Below are 17807 nucleotides of genomic sequence, written 5' to 3' on the forward strand. Positions count from 1 at the left end.
TTAAAAAGATATGAACACTTTTTTTTAAAACCACAACACTATTTTTTTATTTATTTGATTTATATTTATACTCATGGCTCTTGTATTGTCTTAAATCTGACAAGCACTCACTATGTGCCCTAAACCATCATTGTAGACAGTTGCTGATTAGTGGTTATGAACCAAATGCTTGATAACATATTGGCATAAGTTCAAGTGTGTTAACTATTAAAAAGACATTTATGGCAAAAATAATTATGTTTGTTTGTAGACCATGTTCATACTTTCTATTCTGAATTAACGGCAAGATGTGTATCCATTTAATACTTACCATCAATTAACAATTAAGTGACTGCTAGATTTCAGAGACTTTTAGAATGAAGTCACTTCTGATTGGCATGACTTACACAACACCTTACTTGTTCTATTCTGTGCTTATTTGTATTCCTACAGCAATACAAATTCAGTTTGTATGTAAATGAGTGAGTTCCATAGTTAATGTGATGCACTTTCAGTACTTAACAGGAAGATTATCATCAACTAGCGACCCACCTCGACTTTGCACGGGTGCAATGCTATTACTAAATATACTACAGAATGTATTTATATAAAACGTTCACAGCTTTTTTGTCATTAGACAATACAAACATGTTTTCTTTAGAGGTTACTCTTGAAAGAGCGACATATAATTGGCCATGTCAAATCTAAGCCTGCAACGTTGAAAGTTTGACCCTGCGATTTATTAATGGTCATTGCAATATAGGCACGCGCCGCCGGCCCCCCGGCTATGTCCCAGCCAGTGGCGTAGCGTGCCGTCTCGGCGCCTGGGGCGGGAGACCCATTTTGCCGCCCCCCATACTAAATTCAATGAGTGCGAAAGAGAGGCATCGACACGAGCCGACGCGTGAAACAAAAGATTTTGTATGAGTAATTAACATAATAAGGAGTGCCGCTCAACTCGGCTCGCGCGCGCCGGGCGGCGCGGCGTGATGCGATGTTGCCGTTCGTATGTAAACAAACAAACGTTATAAAGAGCTCTGTCAGTGATTTCGCAGTTTTTCTTTTAAATAAATATTAAAAAATAGTTGGTGCGCAAAATTTTAGATAAAAATGGAACATTATAGTGTGTCTGACACATGTAATGAATGAATCATAGATGAGATCTCAACCCGCTTCACCGGCGACCCGCCCCCGCGGGCTGCCGCCCGGGGCGGGCCGCCCCCTCCGCCCCACCCACGCTACGCCACTGGTCCCAGCATTTTAAATCTGTAATATCATTGAAAATATTCATTTAAATTACATGTTGTAAAGAGCCATATTGATCTATATTAAATGCACAATGTATTTAAAGTAGTACTTAATTGGATAAGGATTAATGCTGTATTGCTTAACATGGCTTCGTAAATAAGCCATTACTTCTCGTAAAAAGTAAAGGATAAAAAATGGTTATTGCAGGTTATCCCTAAGAGATAGACATATACCATCGCAGACTTTTTTGTAGACCTTTTTAAGATGTACAATACTGTAGCACATTATTTTGATCTATCTCTTAGGGTTCAGCCAGCGTTTGCAATGTAAGCACAAAAAAATGTGTTTATTTACAACAACACATTTGAAACCTCTAAAATTATCAGTGTTTCTCTACTATATTATGCATGTATTATACATTTAAACCTTCCCCTTGAATCACTCTATCTATTAAAAAAAAAACGCATCAAAATCTGTTGTGTAGTTTGAAAGATCTAAGCATGCATAGGGACGGACAGACAGACAGCGGGAAGCGACTTTGTTTTACACTATGTAGTGATGATAATATTGCTGCCTGCAGTTTCTCATTTTCAACAACTGCCTACAATTAAAGCATCATATAAACAGCATTTTAGCATAAAAAAGACCAGCACTTGATAATTTAATTAAATTTTGTGACTGCTGTTTAACCAATGCAATGTCTACAAAATTGTTTTTATTGAATTCTGTCTGACAGACTCAACAAGACTCACATTTGTTTCCATTTGCAGTCAGGATGTGTGCGTTTTAGAATAGCTCTCGTCCTTTACTAACTTGCAACGTTTTGTTCTTTGCAGGTCGAGGGTACTTGAATCTAATGGGAATGGACTACGAAAGTTTTGCCAACATCCCGACGCAGAACACTCAGAGAGACGGGAAAGGTTTCTCTTGCCCCCAATGTTCCAAAGTGTACAGCCATTCCTTTACGCTCAGTCGACACTTGCGACTTGAATGTGGCCAGGAACCAAAATTCTCTTGCAGTGTCTGCTACAAGAAGTTCAAACACAAATTTAGTCTTAATACTCACATGCGTAATAGTTTGTGTAGCGAGAAAAGCGGTCTTGAGTAAATCCTGGTTAATGTAGTCTTAAATTTATTTTATGCCACTTTAACAATCTATGTTCTTATGTTGTAATAGTGACATCCAGGTAGAAGTTTTAGTATTAATGTACATCAGTAAGGTACATACTTAGTTATGATTGATATTAACATTTATGACGTTCTTATGCTGTATTGTATGATGTTTTTCCTTAACAAAAGTTGTATCTATAATACTGCTCAAATTGTGCAGAAAGAATGCTGGTGTGTATTTTTTTGAGTAAAAATAAAACAAAGTTTGTATGGGCATATATATGTATATGTATGGAGTATGGAATTCAGTTAACGTTGGTATCTTCATTCTACCCTGTTCCTGCTGCAGTTAAGCCATGGTGGGGCACTAGCGTGTCTGATACAGCTCACCAACAAGTGTAGATTATCAGAAATCTGTCTCAGTCAAGGATTCTCATGCAATGTAGCTCAGCAAATTACATTATAATTTATTATCACCTATCTATTTTCTTCTGGGGTTTTCTAGCCTGTACTTTCAGCTCCTCAGACATGACAATTTATAAATTCATGCAGTACACTGTGGGTTAAAAACATAAGTTGCAGTTGAGCCTCCAATCACCCAGACCGATTTTGAGAAACATTTTTAACTGGGGAAAAAAAAAATAATGAGGAAGTCTTGCATGATGATAAATGTGAGCTAAAATGCAAATACATACCTTTCAGAACATACTACTGCAGCAGACTCTAATGACTTACTTTTGCAGTAAGTTACACGTGTTTTTCATGCTGGATAATGTTTTTGTAAGCTGTATTTATGTTACAAAAGGGTTTAGTTCAATGGACATTTTCTGCAAGTTCGTTGTGTGACGATTTTCCCGCGACTTCTCCGGCAAACCCTGAATTTCCATTCACCTGCATAGGCTCCGGTCCGAACCGAATTGGCATCATGAATTTATACTGCACTAAGAGAAGCTGAAGAGTTGTGTAAAGGGCAGGCTGCAAACACCAGTGTTCTCGTGGGTCCACCCCTTCTCCAAGGTGCTATCAGCGGTCCCGCTGGTCGTGTCGCGAGGCTGTCTCTGCCTCTAGCTGCTGTCGACAGTGTTTCGTACACAGAGCACGGATCTCCAAAATCTGTCCGTACGACCTAGTTGTTTGTGAAAGTCTCTACCGAGGATATTCGACTGCATTTGAATACCTGTTCTTATGAACAAATTATCTGCACTAAACCGGTGTTGTAAAACTGTAATTTCACTCTACTCTTTAATAAAAAAACTGACTTTATTTACATTTTTTTCTATCAAATTTTCAAGTCATTTCATTCAGCAGTGGGGTTTCCAGCCGGCACTCATGTAGTGTGTGGTAAAAGTAACGGATCATCTGCAGAAGCCAAATCAATCTCCATACTTCTAAGCAACAACAGCCTGTATGTGGTTGGCAACAATGCATTTCAAAGGGAGAGTATGTCATTTTAATAAAAATACAGCCAAAACTAAATTTTTATCACATTTTGAAGGCTCGTAAGTACACTTTCGAGTAATCCTGATTGATCCCGGGCCATGGCGAGTGCTTCCGACTACCACTTATGTGCATGCTATGACAGTTTTCAACCAAAAAATTATTCCTTTCAGCTTAAGTTTGCTTAATAGGCTTAATCCGTACATTCCTTGCAGGTGCCACACCAGCAAGCATTCGAGATCTTCGGCTGCCGGACTATCAGTGTTGTAAATTTTCTCAAGACTTGAATTTACGATGCTTTCTACTAGTAACACAAAATTATTATGCATTTCCAATATTTCCATTAATACAAAATTCTGATTTCAATTATCTTTAAGTCATGAGCATCATACAGTAGACTCCCGATTATCCGGGTGCACATTATCCGGTTTACGGATTAATCATGCCATATTTCACTTTCATAAACCATAAAAACAAAAATAATGTTCGACTTTTTATTTCCGTGCGTGCACATGGCAATGACACTTGTGTAGCATTAAAATACAACACAATGAATTAATTATGGAACGAATCAACAAACAATATTTTGCTGTTCCTCAATAGCTATTCGCCTCCTTCATTGCATAATTATTTCCGATGACACCCAAGTGTTCAGCAAACGTTTATATTCCGCCATCCTGCATGTCAACAACAGCTCTGGAGAGAAAAACCAGAAGCTTTCAGCGCTAGTTTACTTTGAGCTACTAGGATGAGTTAGTGACAAATGCGCTAGAGGCAAATCTTGGCAGACAAGCATTTGATTGATTGACTGATTGATACACTTGCAATTGGGTTTCCACCCAGTGGCAAGGAGTCCCCCCCCCCCCCTCCTTTTTTTTACTAACCAATTTCTGAAGCCTCTTCTCACATCCAGTATTTTTCCCTCAATCCCATTCCATACCCGCCCTGTCCTCGCCAGGAATACTTGCCTTCCTCTTTCTGTTCTTCTCCACTCTCTCTGAATCTTCCACCCATGATCCCTCCTCCCTCTATTAACCCCTTTGTTCAACCTGTCTCCCAGCATTCCCTAGCCCCCCTCACCCCTTGTCACCCTAAGAAAACATCACCATCTCTCTACTTTCCTCCTGTGTAGTGTCTCCCACCCCAGCTCCTTCATCACATCACCTCCTCTATCTTTATTTAGTAAACAACAGTGTCGGGAATTACGTTAACAAGTTCAATAATCTTTCTAATAATGTAAAACGTTAAGTTTTTTTATTCTTATTAGAACTTTTATTTTTATATATATATCATATCATATATCAATAATATTATTATTTTTTGATTCAGAAATGTTGGTAGTTCCTACATATGAAAAAAAAAATGTTATGCCCAAGCCCTATTATGTAAACAATGCCATACGTGAATTTTAAAATTTAATTTTAGATCGTTTGATCTCCAAATGTTATTCAGCATTTATTTAAATGTACTTCAAATGTATTTAGATACGTATTATTACTGTAAATTAATTTTAACAGTAGTAGTCTCTTGATTAAAATACTCTCTTATGGAAAAAACATATACGAATAGCATTGTTTTGATTAGCGCTCTGTTTTACTAGAACAAATTAGGGCATTACTTAGAGGGGCAAGTGTTACAGTGTTTGTCTAGATAGTCGGGATGAAAAAATTTCACAATTTTTTTTTTTTTTTTACATTGCTTTAACCGTGGTTTTTGATTATCAGTGGACCCCTTGCCAGCCATTACCCAGGATAATCGGGAGTCTACTGTACCTGTGTTATATAAATGATGCCATGGATCTCCTGAACAAAATTATTCACCGTTGAAGTCACACATGCCGAAAGGCTGCTCATCTTTGGTCTAAATTACAAGTAGGTAGCAGAATGTAACAATATTAAGATGAAGAAGTCAAATCCAATGGTAGAAAGAACCGTCTTTATTTTCGTTGAACATCTTCAAAGTGCAATCCAATTAATAACGTAAGTAAATCAAACGGAGCAGTTCCACTGCATGACAAAGCAAACTTTCAGTTTAATGAAAATTTAACTGCCTGCTACTACTTTCTGTTCTTGACAAACTTTAGGAATGACATGTAATGTGTGTAATGTTGTGCTATGCTTATTTGCATGTTGGGTTCTTTGCAGATCAGGGGCACCTCAAGCCTGAGATGCACTACGGGAGTTGGGAAGTCATCAGAGCGCAGGACTCTCGAAGGGATGGACGGGGGTTCCCGTGCCACCAGTGCCAGAAGGTTTACAAGTATCATTCCACGCTCATGCGACATCTGCGTCTCGAATGTGGCCAGGAACCCAAATTCTCCTGCAGTGTTTGCCGTAAAAAGTTCAGACACAATTTTACTCTTGATGCTCACTTGCGTAATGGTTCGTGTCGCTTGCTAAGCGGTCTGTAGCATTGCACAACGTCTGCCCTCTTGCGTTTTTTCAAGCAAATATTACCTTTTTATGGTTTTACATATTTTCTATGTAACAGCCGTTTGTATGATAAAAATGTGTTTGGGATTAGAATAGTTCAGAATAAACCAGTTTAGTAACTATATATTTAATTGCTTGGAATTATGGTAGCTTTATTTTTTTTGTATACAGTCATTTACTAATTTTTGAGCCTGTTGGTTAAGTTTTAATATGTAGTGACGTATATATTTTATTTACTATACTTGTTTAGTTACCAATGATTGGGTGCCGAGATTGTTCTAGAACATTTGGATGACTTAATAATATGGGAACAATGTACTTGCTATATTTACAGGAATGTTTATCAGTGTGCAAGAGAGAGACATTAAGTAGGAAGTTCCATGTTGGAAGGAAATCACAAAGACCTCATTGGAACTTGTGTGAGATTGGCTGTAAGGTTAGGTGATGTGAGCAACTCTTGCTCAGTGACGAAGATCGTCATCCATATTCAGTGATTGATTGGCTGTGGAAATGGAAGGTCGCGTTTGAGCAATTGCTCGCACAGTTTAACAGCTGTGCTCCAGGCTGTGCGAGTTGTAAACTGATTTTGAACATTATATCGAATTTTGTTAACTACGTTCCATGGTTGAAGCCCACAAAACTGAACATTGTTATTGTATTGAGAATGGCATATATTAGTAGTACTGAAAGTTGTTAGTGACAGTGGGGTATTATTTTGTACATAGTCATGTTTCTCTAGTTTTTTCAGTTATTTCACCATTTGTAAGTCACACTGAACGTACAATTCATGTTGCGAGTAGTGAAAAATCATTGTGATTTATTTTTTTATTGTGAAGAGTATTGCACTGTGTTTCAGCCAAGTAAAGCTGCCATTGGGCTTTTTCGTTCGAGAATAAATTGACAAAAGTTTATTGGGAACTTAAATAATCAAGGTCAACAACATTCTGAACTTAAAAATTATTGCTACTGCACCCAACAAATTTACAAGTGTTTGTCTATTTGTAACAATATCAGATCTTTGTCTTAGCCGGGCTTGTATAATCTTTTACAAGTCTTAGGTAAATGGTAGTTGACTTAAGTTTGTACTGATGTAATGTTACGATCTCAATGTTAGCAAAATCTTGGTTTTGTAAACAGATGACTTTAGTTTGTATGTCCTAGAAAACTACAGGATTGGGCAAAATTATTTGCCCTGATTTTTAAAAAAAAATGTAGCAGAAAAATAACAGTTGATCCACATATTGCAGTCATCTGTAAAGTTTTGGTTCAGAACTTTCTTAGCATGTCCAGGTGAATAGTGATTGCATACAACAGTCAGTCATTTTAATTGTCATTTAAAACAAGGACATCAATTATGTATTTAGTACTACGTCATCCATTTACAAAAACATTTAACAGCAATAAAAATCCTGGCAGAATTCACCAAATTATTTTTTTCTTTCCATGCAACCAAAATGGACTTGAGTGAAACAACAAAAAATATTCCAAAACTGGTTTAAAACTATATTTACAAAAACTGACCATCATTTTCACCGGAAACAGTAGACAAAGAAGATGTTGACTATGCAACATTTTAATAAGTATGGTAGGTAACTGGAAAACTTAAAAGGCTTAAAATACACTGTGTTTACAGAGCAAGTTCAAAATGGTTTAAAAATATCAAACAGGAAAACTTTTTAAGAAGGGAACTTCTTAAAAGATTTTCACGCTGTTCTTACCATTGTCAATGGCTAATTGCTACAGACAACACTGGTGAATTGCGATAAAACCAAAACACAGAAAATAATGTTAATACAACGAATAACATCAAAATGAAAGTTAATACACCATATAGCACCGAAATTAAAGTTTATAGCATTCAACCAAAAATTCATTACAATCACAAAACAAAAAAAAATCTTTTACTGTTTGAAATTCAAGGAATGTCATTATTTCCAGACAAAATTTGTACCATTGTGCATGGACTAGAAAAATAATTTAATTTCTTTGATTATGCATCTCTTGTTGAATTAGTTTTAAGCTACAAACGCTCACCGATTTATTTTTTACTGTTATGAATTTATCCGTTTTAGACTAATTTATTACAAATTATTTAATCGTTAAACTGCAGTATACAAACACTACACTATTTTGGAGGAATAAATATTACAAAATAGAATTTATCAAAATAAAAATAATAACACCGAAATATTTTTAAAAATTAAATTGGACTAAATAATACAACCATAAAATCTTGTCTGTAGTAATTCTTCCTTCAATACCACTGATTAAGGTGTTTTGTTAATCCATCTTTTATGCTCTGGCCAAATAAAAATTTTAAAAAAAGTTTTTTTTATTTTGTATAACATATTTATTATCTGGTTAAATGAATTGTGACCAAAAGTTGTCAGGACTAAGAAATTTAAAATCATAATTATCTAGTGACAAACTGTATGAAAGTTTTTAATAGAAAATGCTGATGTAATTACTGGATAAATATTAAAATGTTACCAGTACTCAAATCACATTACAAATAATAACTGTTGTATCCAGAGAATTTACTAAATACAAACTTTTTACCAAGTAAAATATAAATATTGCCTTAAATTAAAAATATTATTATATGGTAAGTTTCTTAAATCATAGAGAATCACAGCAGGCACCAATGTTTAGTATGTTTTCTAACCAAAATACACAAAATCATACCAAATATTGTCAGCAGTACATCTTGTAGCTTTTGCTGTACATGGTGAAACTGGCTTCAAGTAAAATTGTGAGATGAAAATTGGGAAAATAAAAAAATTGCAATTTTAGGTTAAAAATATTATTACTACATATAATCACAGAGAATATTTGCAATTGTGCACCACATACCTATGCGCTCAAACAATCATAATTAATACAGTACTACGTATTTTTCCCCTCAATATTCTATCTGTTAATTTAATAAGTTGAGTGATTCATAATTATTAGGGGTCAAATCCCAATTTTCTCGAATTCGAATCCCAAAGAGTACTTTGAATAAACCCCTCTAATCCAAATCTAGGTCTCAAGGGACCGAAATAAAATTGTAATGTACAAGAAATGATAACTATCAACTATGCTGCTGAAACATTTACATAACATTTTAAATGGTTTATTCATGAACTAAATTTCCAGAATCAATGTATATTGTAATTTTATTTATATAGTTACATGTTAAAAGTATAATATCTTGGTGAATGGTAACAGGATAGGTATGAAGGAAAAAAATAACCTAGTAACCTTCAGAGCTTATCAATGCTGAATTTTTTAATTTACTTCATTTCCAATCATATTTTTCAACTCATATTGAATCCTTCGAATACTAGGGATTTTATGGTATTTAAGGAAGCGCCGTCAGAGCACGCTCCACGTCGTGGGAGCCATGCTGAAGGGTAGTGCCAGGCGTACGCCCTCTCTGTACGCCACCTTGCACAGCACGTAGCTTGGAATGCCTGAAAACCAACGAAATGACACTGTTTCGGAGAAATTAGTATCATGAAACACTCAAGCGTCATATTTGTTCAGTACAAAGCTATCTTTCTAATGAACAGATTTCTTCAAAAATAAAACCAATAACACCGCAAATCTCCTGTTTTCAACAACAGAATTGGCCAGAAAACAAAACCATAAAATCTTGTCTCAACAAAATTTCCATCTCATTTAATGAGAACTACGAGCTGTTAGGATGTGGTACAAAGACAGGTAGTGGTTAACATGACATTAAACATGAATAACTGCACTCTCCGAAACAGTGGCAGTGTGCGAACCGCAGGACAAGTGCACTCACCGTAAGCCTTGCTGGCCTTGCTGGCGGAGAGCACACCCGTCCGCAGAGCCTCAAGGGCACTCTTCATGTCCTCCTACGTCCAGGACTTGGTCGGGGCTTCTTTCCGGGCGCGCTGCCGCGGCAGGGTGGAGGGGATGCCGTACGCTGCGGAGCTCATGCCGTCGTGCTGAAGAGCGGCAAGCGCGAGCTCCACGTCTTCGCGAGCCGACGTCTTGGCTCCTCGGCCAGTGCTTTCATCTGCACCACTGCTGCCATCTGACAGAGAAGATAATAACTGTAGACACCCGCGAAATAACGTGACACTGAACATAATACGACCCCAAACTTTTTTGGTCAAGTTTATGAAAAAATACTTTATGGAGTGGAAATCACAATTTAAACACACAGTAATTAAGACTCACACTGTATTTACTGGATCTTCTCTGATGCCACTTGTTGAGTAGAGTGATTTATATGATCTTTTTTTGAAACAGCGAGCTGCAATTATAAATTGAGTTTAATGGCTGTAGTTGAAAGGCCACTGACCAGAAAACAAATAAGCTGAGATACAGGTGGTCGTGGCCCCATCACCTGGTAGGGTGAAAAAAAAAAAAAGGGGGGAGCCACAGAGCCAGCGACAAACTCCATTTAAACTCAATCCATTTCCCTTTCATGGCATTCCTGTCTGACCTGTCATGCCTGCTAACCCCTCCCCCTCCCCCTCCCCTAGGTTCAGTAGGCCATAAAAAAAGAGCAGACTTAAGTGGTATGAGTGATGCACTTTACAAACAGATTGTGCAGTTTTTCAACTAAGCAGAGGTTCAGGAGGCAGTAGTTAGCATATGTTTAAAGTGGCTTAAATGACTGTTACACCACAGAGAGTGTATTTTTTTAAAACTAAGCTGTTTCCAAGCTGTTAATTCACGTTCTTCCAGTCTTCCTGTGGCAAGATACAAGTTTGTGATTAAAATGTGACCCCCACGTTTTGAGTTTTGGTAAAAAATAGTTACATTATTTTCAGTTAGTTACGGTAAGCGCACCTTAGCTATCAGGCACGGCAACAAGCTACCAGCGTAGTCAAATATTTCTGCACTAGACTCACATTCACAGGACCTGGAGTCGAATATAGCCATCCTGCTTTTGGTTTTCCATTGTTTCCCAAAAATCACTCAATGTTAATGTTGCAAATTCCTTCCTTCCTTGATAATTCTGATTTTTGCTGCTGTTGTGGCTACTAGTACAACGATCTTGCTGACTCGCAGACGTAAAACTCAAAAAAATATACATATTTTTATTTGCATACTCTTAACATTCATTACCTTACAGTTGTAAGAGACCCAATAACAATAATGCATAAACTTATCTGCCAACCACCATCTAGTAGCTTTCCTCTCTTTTAATTATTTTGCACTATTAAGTTGTAAGCTATAAGACAAGTATTAAGTTTTAACATTTCGTTTCGTGAGTGGCCCTTTCAAGCAGTGGAAACCACTGGTTTAGTCGACTATTTCCAATGAAAGGTCAGTACATTTAATGATTCCAGCTTTTGTTGTTTCTGTCCAGAGTCTTAATGTCTTGAACAGCAAAAGCTGAAACAAGTTCAAAGTAATTTAGTATGTTTAAATAACAATAAGATATTGAATTGATTTTTAACAGATGACTTTATGTGAAAATATCACATCTACTTATAGATATTGTGCTTAAAATGGATGCTTTCCCAGGAGCAGTATGTCACAACAGGCAGACTGTCACTGTTAGTTTTAGTCGTTACTTTTATCAAAGAAATTACATGTAATGTCTTCAACGGAAATACCCAAGCCTCAAGAGTGTGTCATACATAACTGTAAATTAAACCAACATCCCACAGAGTTCATATTTGTAGGTGAGCCTCATTTTACTATTTCTGTAGGTGTAATATAACTCACATGAAAATCCTTAAAAGGGCATGTAATGTTTCCAGTTTAGAGTTAGCAAAATTTATGAACTATCTAGGCCATGTAGATATAACTAAGAACTTAAATCCTGGCCACAACTTACGCTTCTTTCCTCTTTAATGTCCGTACTTTTTTTGTGAGATAAATGAATAAGCAATAGGTGCAAAACAAGTTCTGTTTATGTATGGCACAACAGAACTGGTATTAAATACTCTCTCTCCAAGCACACTATCTAGTTTGTAAGTGAGGAGTCAGCAGCTAAGTGGTATCAGAACAAACTACATTCTTTGAGGTTCCTACTAAATCATAAACATGGAATCACAAAGTACATTTTTCAAGTCCTTAAGTGACAAAGTGTATTACTTGTAGCACATCAATGAAATATTTCAGCAACTAAGTTCCCACAAAGACCGGTCTTTACCTTCACAAAAGGACATACCTGCATGTTTTAAGAGCGAGAAGCCAACAGCTAGATGGTATCGGAGCTCACTTCTCTTCAAGGTACCTTCACCCTACATCTTCACAGAGGCACATACCTGAAGCAACATCTCTGAACTGCTTGCACGATGGACTGTCTTCATACGCTGCCTTCACAAACCAGGTGTTTCGTGTTACAGTCTCATCTGTGCTACGTGTAGTTCCTGCGCAGGGAGTCATACACTCTCTGAAAGCACCATCTTCCCACTGAAACAATCACAGTCTACACTAACGAGGTACAGTATCGTACGGCAGCACAAATACATTTAAAATTAAAATTTAAAAAAACTTTACTGCTTGGCATACACCTCCAGTAGGTAAATTTTTTATTACTTTACAATTCTGTGAAACTTAACTTCTGCTCTGAAGTTTAACGTCCCTGCAAAGTATCAGAAACAAATGAATAACTGGTAGAGAATGTTTCTTGTAATTTATCTTAAGTGTTTATCTCTTTACTAAGAATAATATGTTAACGTGTGTACGTAGATATCCACATCTGAAACTCAGTAGCATGAGCTTACCGTTAAATCATCCATAGCCTCGTCCTTAATTGTAACAGATACCATTTCTAAAGGTTCCAAATTCAGCGAGTTTTCCTGTATTCGAACATTCTTATTCAGCCGCTGAAAAAAAAACACACAAACTATTCATAAAAACTGGATGCAAAGCCTACCATTACATACTAATACAAGTGACAAGAATGAGCACCATAAATTATGATTATGATTACAAATGAATTAAGAGGCTGCATCTTTTAGACATCAGGGTCATTAGAGACAGTAAGGGGTGTGAGATGAATAGGCAAGGTAAACATGAGTAGGCCTACCCACAGAAAATCCACGGACATGCTTCAACGTCCATCATATTTCCCACTTGCAAAAATTCCATATTTTACTTTACTGAAAATTGAACCCAGCACCTTTCTGTAAGGCATGCAAGCTTATCAGTTGTTTCGACATAACAGTTCTATATAAACTCAATAGCACAACACATGTCTGGATAACATGTACTTAAAGCTGGCTTCAATTAAACACTTTCAATATTACAAACTTTTATGTTAAAATATTATCAATTAGCAACAAGCATCATACGCTGTGTATACTTCATACCACAGCATATACACGTCATAGGAGTGAATAGACATTAACATTATCCTGATTGAATTAAACTTAACATCAAGATTCAAATAAAGCACTGAAATAAATTATAAAGGTTTTTGTTGGTACACTTAAGGTCTACTATACCTAAAAATTGAGTGTCAATACCTATAAATAAAATTTAATCAAGCACATCTTGATTATAACCAGTTTTTAATAAAATAATCCTTTATGTGTCATCTTAGAAACCTCCTCAGCTTTCCAACTAAAAGCCTCAGCTGAATCATTTTCTTTTGATTGAACGATAAAAGCATATGCAACCTTATAAATCCCCCGAGAATGTATTCCAATCCCTCAACAGAAGTAATTTGCATGCAGGTCTGCTTGATGAATTTATTAGTTATTTTGACAATACTAGTCTGGTTCGGTATTCCCTTTTTTTTTATAACCTTTTTGATCTCTCCCAAAGAGACTGCATATGGCTACACTTACTCTACACTTACTTTTTTTTTTGTTTTCCCTGTTATATATTGCTTAGTATTATGATATTAAAACTTAAATTCAATTAATTCAAAATTATAACTTAACTTTTTGTAATATGGGTGTATGGAGGTTAACAAACTTAATGATTGTAGGTTTTACTGATTGCAAACAAACTTGCAACTTGTACACAGACTTTCTTTTTATTAATTAATAGCAGAAAGCTGGTTTGAAAGCATTTTATATTTATAGCTCTCCTCTCAGTCAAAACACTTTTTTTTTTAATTGTAACTAGGATGATTTATAAAAGTAAGAATAAAGAAATCTACAAATAAATAAATATAAATATACCCTCTGCAAGTGTGCTGGGTATGCAGGGAAAATCGATGGTACAGCATGGTCCTTTAATCTCACCACGCAAAGAGATGTTTTGTCAAAACAGTCGTCAGAAAAATGCTGTGAGCACAGCAAACTAAATGACGACGGTGTCCAGTCTTTCCTACGTACAGCTTTTATCCACCGAGCACGCCTAACTGGATCTTTGGGAAATCTGTAACAAATAGATAAATGTCCCACTGCAGTATGCATTTTGTAGTAATGAATTTTTTAGCCTTTCTATAAAAATATTGAAGATAGAATTTTTATGTCATACTTGGTTAACTTGGAAACTTAAGTTGGTTAATTCAGACATCACTTATTTACCACAAAATTTATCGCAAATCCCCAGCATCTTGTAAGGGCACCAAACCTAAAAGTGTTATCACTGTTTCCAAATAATTAACTAACTTAGACAATAAACACAGCGGGAAGATGGTTGTGCCATCTGTGCTCACTCCACTCGCACTCCAGGAAGCTGAGTAGCGCAATTTAGCAACAAACACACACAGAAACTATAGTCAGAGTTTAAATATATGTTTTAGGCTAGTAAAACAAAGCCAACAACCAATACTATTTTCAGAATTTAATTTAAAGCCTTTAACTCTTAAGTATTCATTGCTTATTATGTTTTTTTATTATTATTATTTTACTGACAAAGTTAAGGATTAACACTTTTTAGGGGTGCCACACAAAAATTGAGTTAATATTTGTCAAACTACAATTTGCTACCTAATATCTTATCAGTAGTACCCAAAACCCGAAAACGAATTTAGTGAAAAAAAATGTTATAATAAGGTAGGAGTTGTAATGACAGACGCAAAATCACAACTCCTCCAGATTAAAAAGGAATTATTTGTTTTAACTTGGATCCAAAGGCTTCATTATAATATATCTGAGACCGTATTTGTGACAAAATTTATTTCTACATTATAACCAAACACCTACGCTGGTTAGGGTGAATATAAGTGCTAACATATGCATTATTTTAGCAAATATATTAAATAAAAAATTTTCGAAGACGTCAACTTATTTGTGGAAAGTGATTTTATTGTCGCTTTCATTCTTAGTTTGCTTTTTTGACTTTCTTGACGAACGGTTTTTGCAGCCAAAAGCTACACAAGACATTTTCAGCGTTACCGATAAAATTACTCAAGAAACCGGTGGTTGAAATTATTTGCAATGAAATTAACGTCCGTGTACTTCATTTCGCGAAACAAAATCAATTATTTGAAAATTCACGGATTTATTATTATTGTTGTTGTGGTTATTTTGAACTTTGTATACAATCCATAGCCATATAGATATGTCTGGCCACTTACTTTCATTTTCCGTCGGCTTAGTAAAGCTCTCGGCGTCCTGCAAGCTAACGGCGCTAGTAGCAGTTGAACCCATCATTGAAAGTGTTTCGTATAAAATATATTATTTATAATTCTATCTTTTTTTTTAAATTTTTGCCCAGATAACTTGATTTTATTTAATTCACTTGAGTGTTTGGTATATGTCTAATATTACGAATGCCTTAAATTTTTCCCGAATTTGATGGTTAATTTGAAGGGAAGTTTCAAATATTTTCAAGTTTGGGGCATAGCGCAATGCTTAGGTGCATGTGACAATCGGCCAACTCGGATTCGTTACACAATTTTTTTTATGCCTTTTCATTTTCTTTTTATTTCACCCCATTTTTAAACTATTAATCACACAATTTAACTACATGTATACAGTTAAATTACATAATTGTGTGAGTTTTTAAAATAAATCTCAAACCACACTCTACAATACATACAATTCTAAACTGTAACATTTAAAACAATTTCTGTAAATATATAAGCTAATTTACAGTAAACTTTACTATATTGAATATATTAATTTTAATTATATATATTTAACTGTTTAAAAGTATATTTAATATTTGTAATTAATGGTTTAATGTGAGAAATAAAAAATGTATATGTAAAAAAAAAGTTTCAGTGAATATCAAACCCGAGCCGGCATATTTGATCACTGCGCCACGGCTCTGACATTATATTTTAAGAAATATTCCTGAAACATCCATTAAACTTAAATAACAAATTCGGAACATTTTTAAGACATTAATTTAGATTAAGACCTTTACCAAGCGCCCAAGTAAATGGAAAAATACTAATCTGGAAAAAAATTTCAAAAATTGAAATGGATTTAGGACTAATATCATATTTTATATAAAACTCCCATTTAATACAATGTTAATGATGGGTTCAACTACTACTAACGCTATTAGTTCGTAGGCCATCACGAGAGGCGATGAGTCATGCCAAGGCAAAGTATATAAAGTTGCCAGATCTATTTAAAAATTACAGTGGCTTGGACTATGATTTTTATGTGCAGTGGTTTGGTGTTTCGTTGTACATTTGCGTATTTCCGTTGTGGGGAAGGGAAACCCGCCTAACCCAGTGTTGCCAGACGTACGAGAATTCTCGTATCTGTACGAGAATGTAGAACTTGTGTACGTTGTACGAGGTAAAGTTGGATCTCGTACGCTTTTGTACGAGAATTTTGAAGATCACTATCACTGTTGGTTTTTTTCAGGGGCGCAATAACTAAATTTCCAAAGGGGGGGGGGGAAATATACCTTTTTATAAAGAATTTTCGATCCCCCTATTGAAGTGGGCGGTCCGGGGGTCCTCCCCCGGGAAAATTTGTATTTTCAAGGTGGAAAATAGTGCTATTTAAGCAGTTTTATTATCTAAATATTGATTACACAGCACTTTATTTGCCCCCGTTTGCCCCCACTTCAAGGTTTCAGAGGGGGGAAAAATACCCTTGCCCCCCCCCCCCCCCCCCCCTGTTGTTGCGCCACTGTTTTTTTTTTTTACCCGGGTTCTAGTAAGATATATTAGTTTTATTGTTTCGTTTTGTCAAAACAAGTGTATAACATTACTTTTGTTACTTAATACCATTAAGTGAAGTTCCTGCCCGACAGCGTTGATTTTGGTTTTTGGCTGGAAACACAGGCGATGCCGACTAAAAGATAGTGTTAGTTTTTTATTAGCAGGTGCCAATCGCTATTTGTCTAGCACAGGAAATGATGACCCAGAGTCAGAATAATGTTAAATGCACAACCCCTAACTCACAATTTAGAGTATTTTTGTATTTTTAATTAACGGAAAAAAAAACTGGATATTTTTTACGAAAAAAATAATGCAAAAAGAGTGAATGGCAGGAATAATTGTATTGTTGTGAAAATTGTTGTTAATAATGTTTTACTTATGTAATCATAGGATTGTGAAAATTGTTTAGTTTAGATTTGTTAGGCTTGTGTTTCAACTCAAATGTCAAGTATATAAAAATATTGTAGAAACACATCTAAACTTTTGCTTTTACAATACCATTGTGTACGAGATGTTTTGTGTGTCGTACGAGAATTTTCGTTCCTTGGTACGAGACATTGACATTTACAATCTGGCAACACTGCCCTAACCACCAAAAT

The 17807-nt window shown here is 35.7% G+C and overlaps 1 protein-coding gene across 14 annotated transcripts; it reads right to left on the minus strand.

Moving 5' to 3' along the window:
- Positions 1-9445: 9445 nt before the first annotated feature.
- LOC134534200 (THAP domain-containing protein 2-like) lies at positions 9446-15625 on the minus strand. Of its 14 annotated transcripts, none has more exons than XR_010075458.1 (6): positions 14666-15623; positions 14315-14513; positions 12908-13009; positions 11078-12550; positions 9997-10251; positions 9446-9661 (listed from the first exon to the last, which is right to left on the minus strand). XR_010075458.1 is itself a non-coding variant. In XM_063372434.1 (6 exons), the coding sequence occupies exons 3-5, from the start codon at positions 12950-12952 to the stop codon at positions 10070-10072; spliced, it is 375 nt and encodes a 124-aa protein (XP_063228504.1). In that variant the 5' UTR covers positions 12953-13009; positions 14315-14513; positions 15287-15623; the 3' UTR covers positions 9446-9661; positions 9997-10069. The 14 variants fall into 14 exon arrangements, 8 of the variants coding, with proteins under 8 accessions (XP_063228504.1, XP_063228505.1, XP_063228507.1 ...); XR_010075453.1 differs by having other exon boundaries at positions 9446-9682; positions 12446-12593; positions 15287-15617; XR_010075456.1 differs by adding an exon at positions 10398-10473 and having other exon boundaries at positions 12349-12550; positions 14315-15617.
- Between the last annotated feature and the right edge of the window lie 2182 nt (positions 15626-17807).

Source organism: Bacillus rossius, chromosome 7, assembly GCF_032445375.1.
Source record: "Bacillus rossius redtenbacheri isolate Brsri chromosome 7, Brsri_v3, whole genome shotgun sequence".
Taxonomy (NCBI): Eukaryota; Metazoa; Arthropoda; class Insecta; order Phasmatodea; family Bacillidae; genus Bacillus; species Bacillus rossius.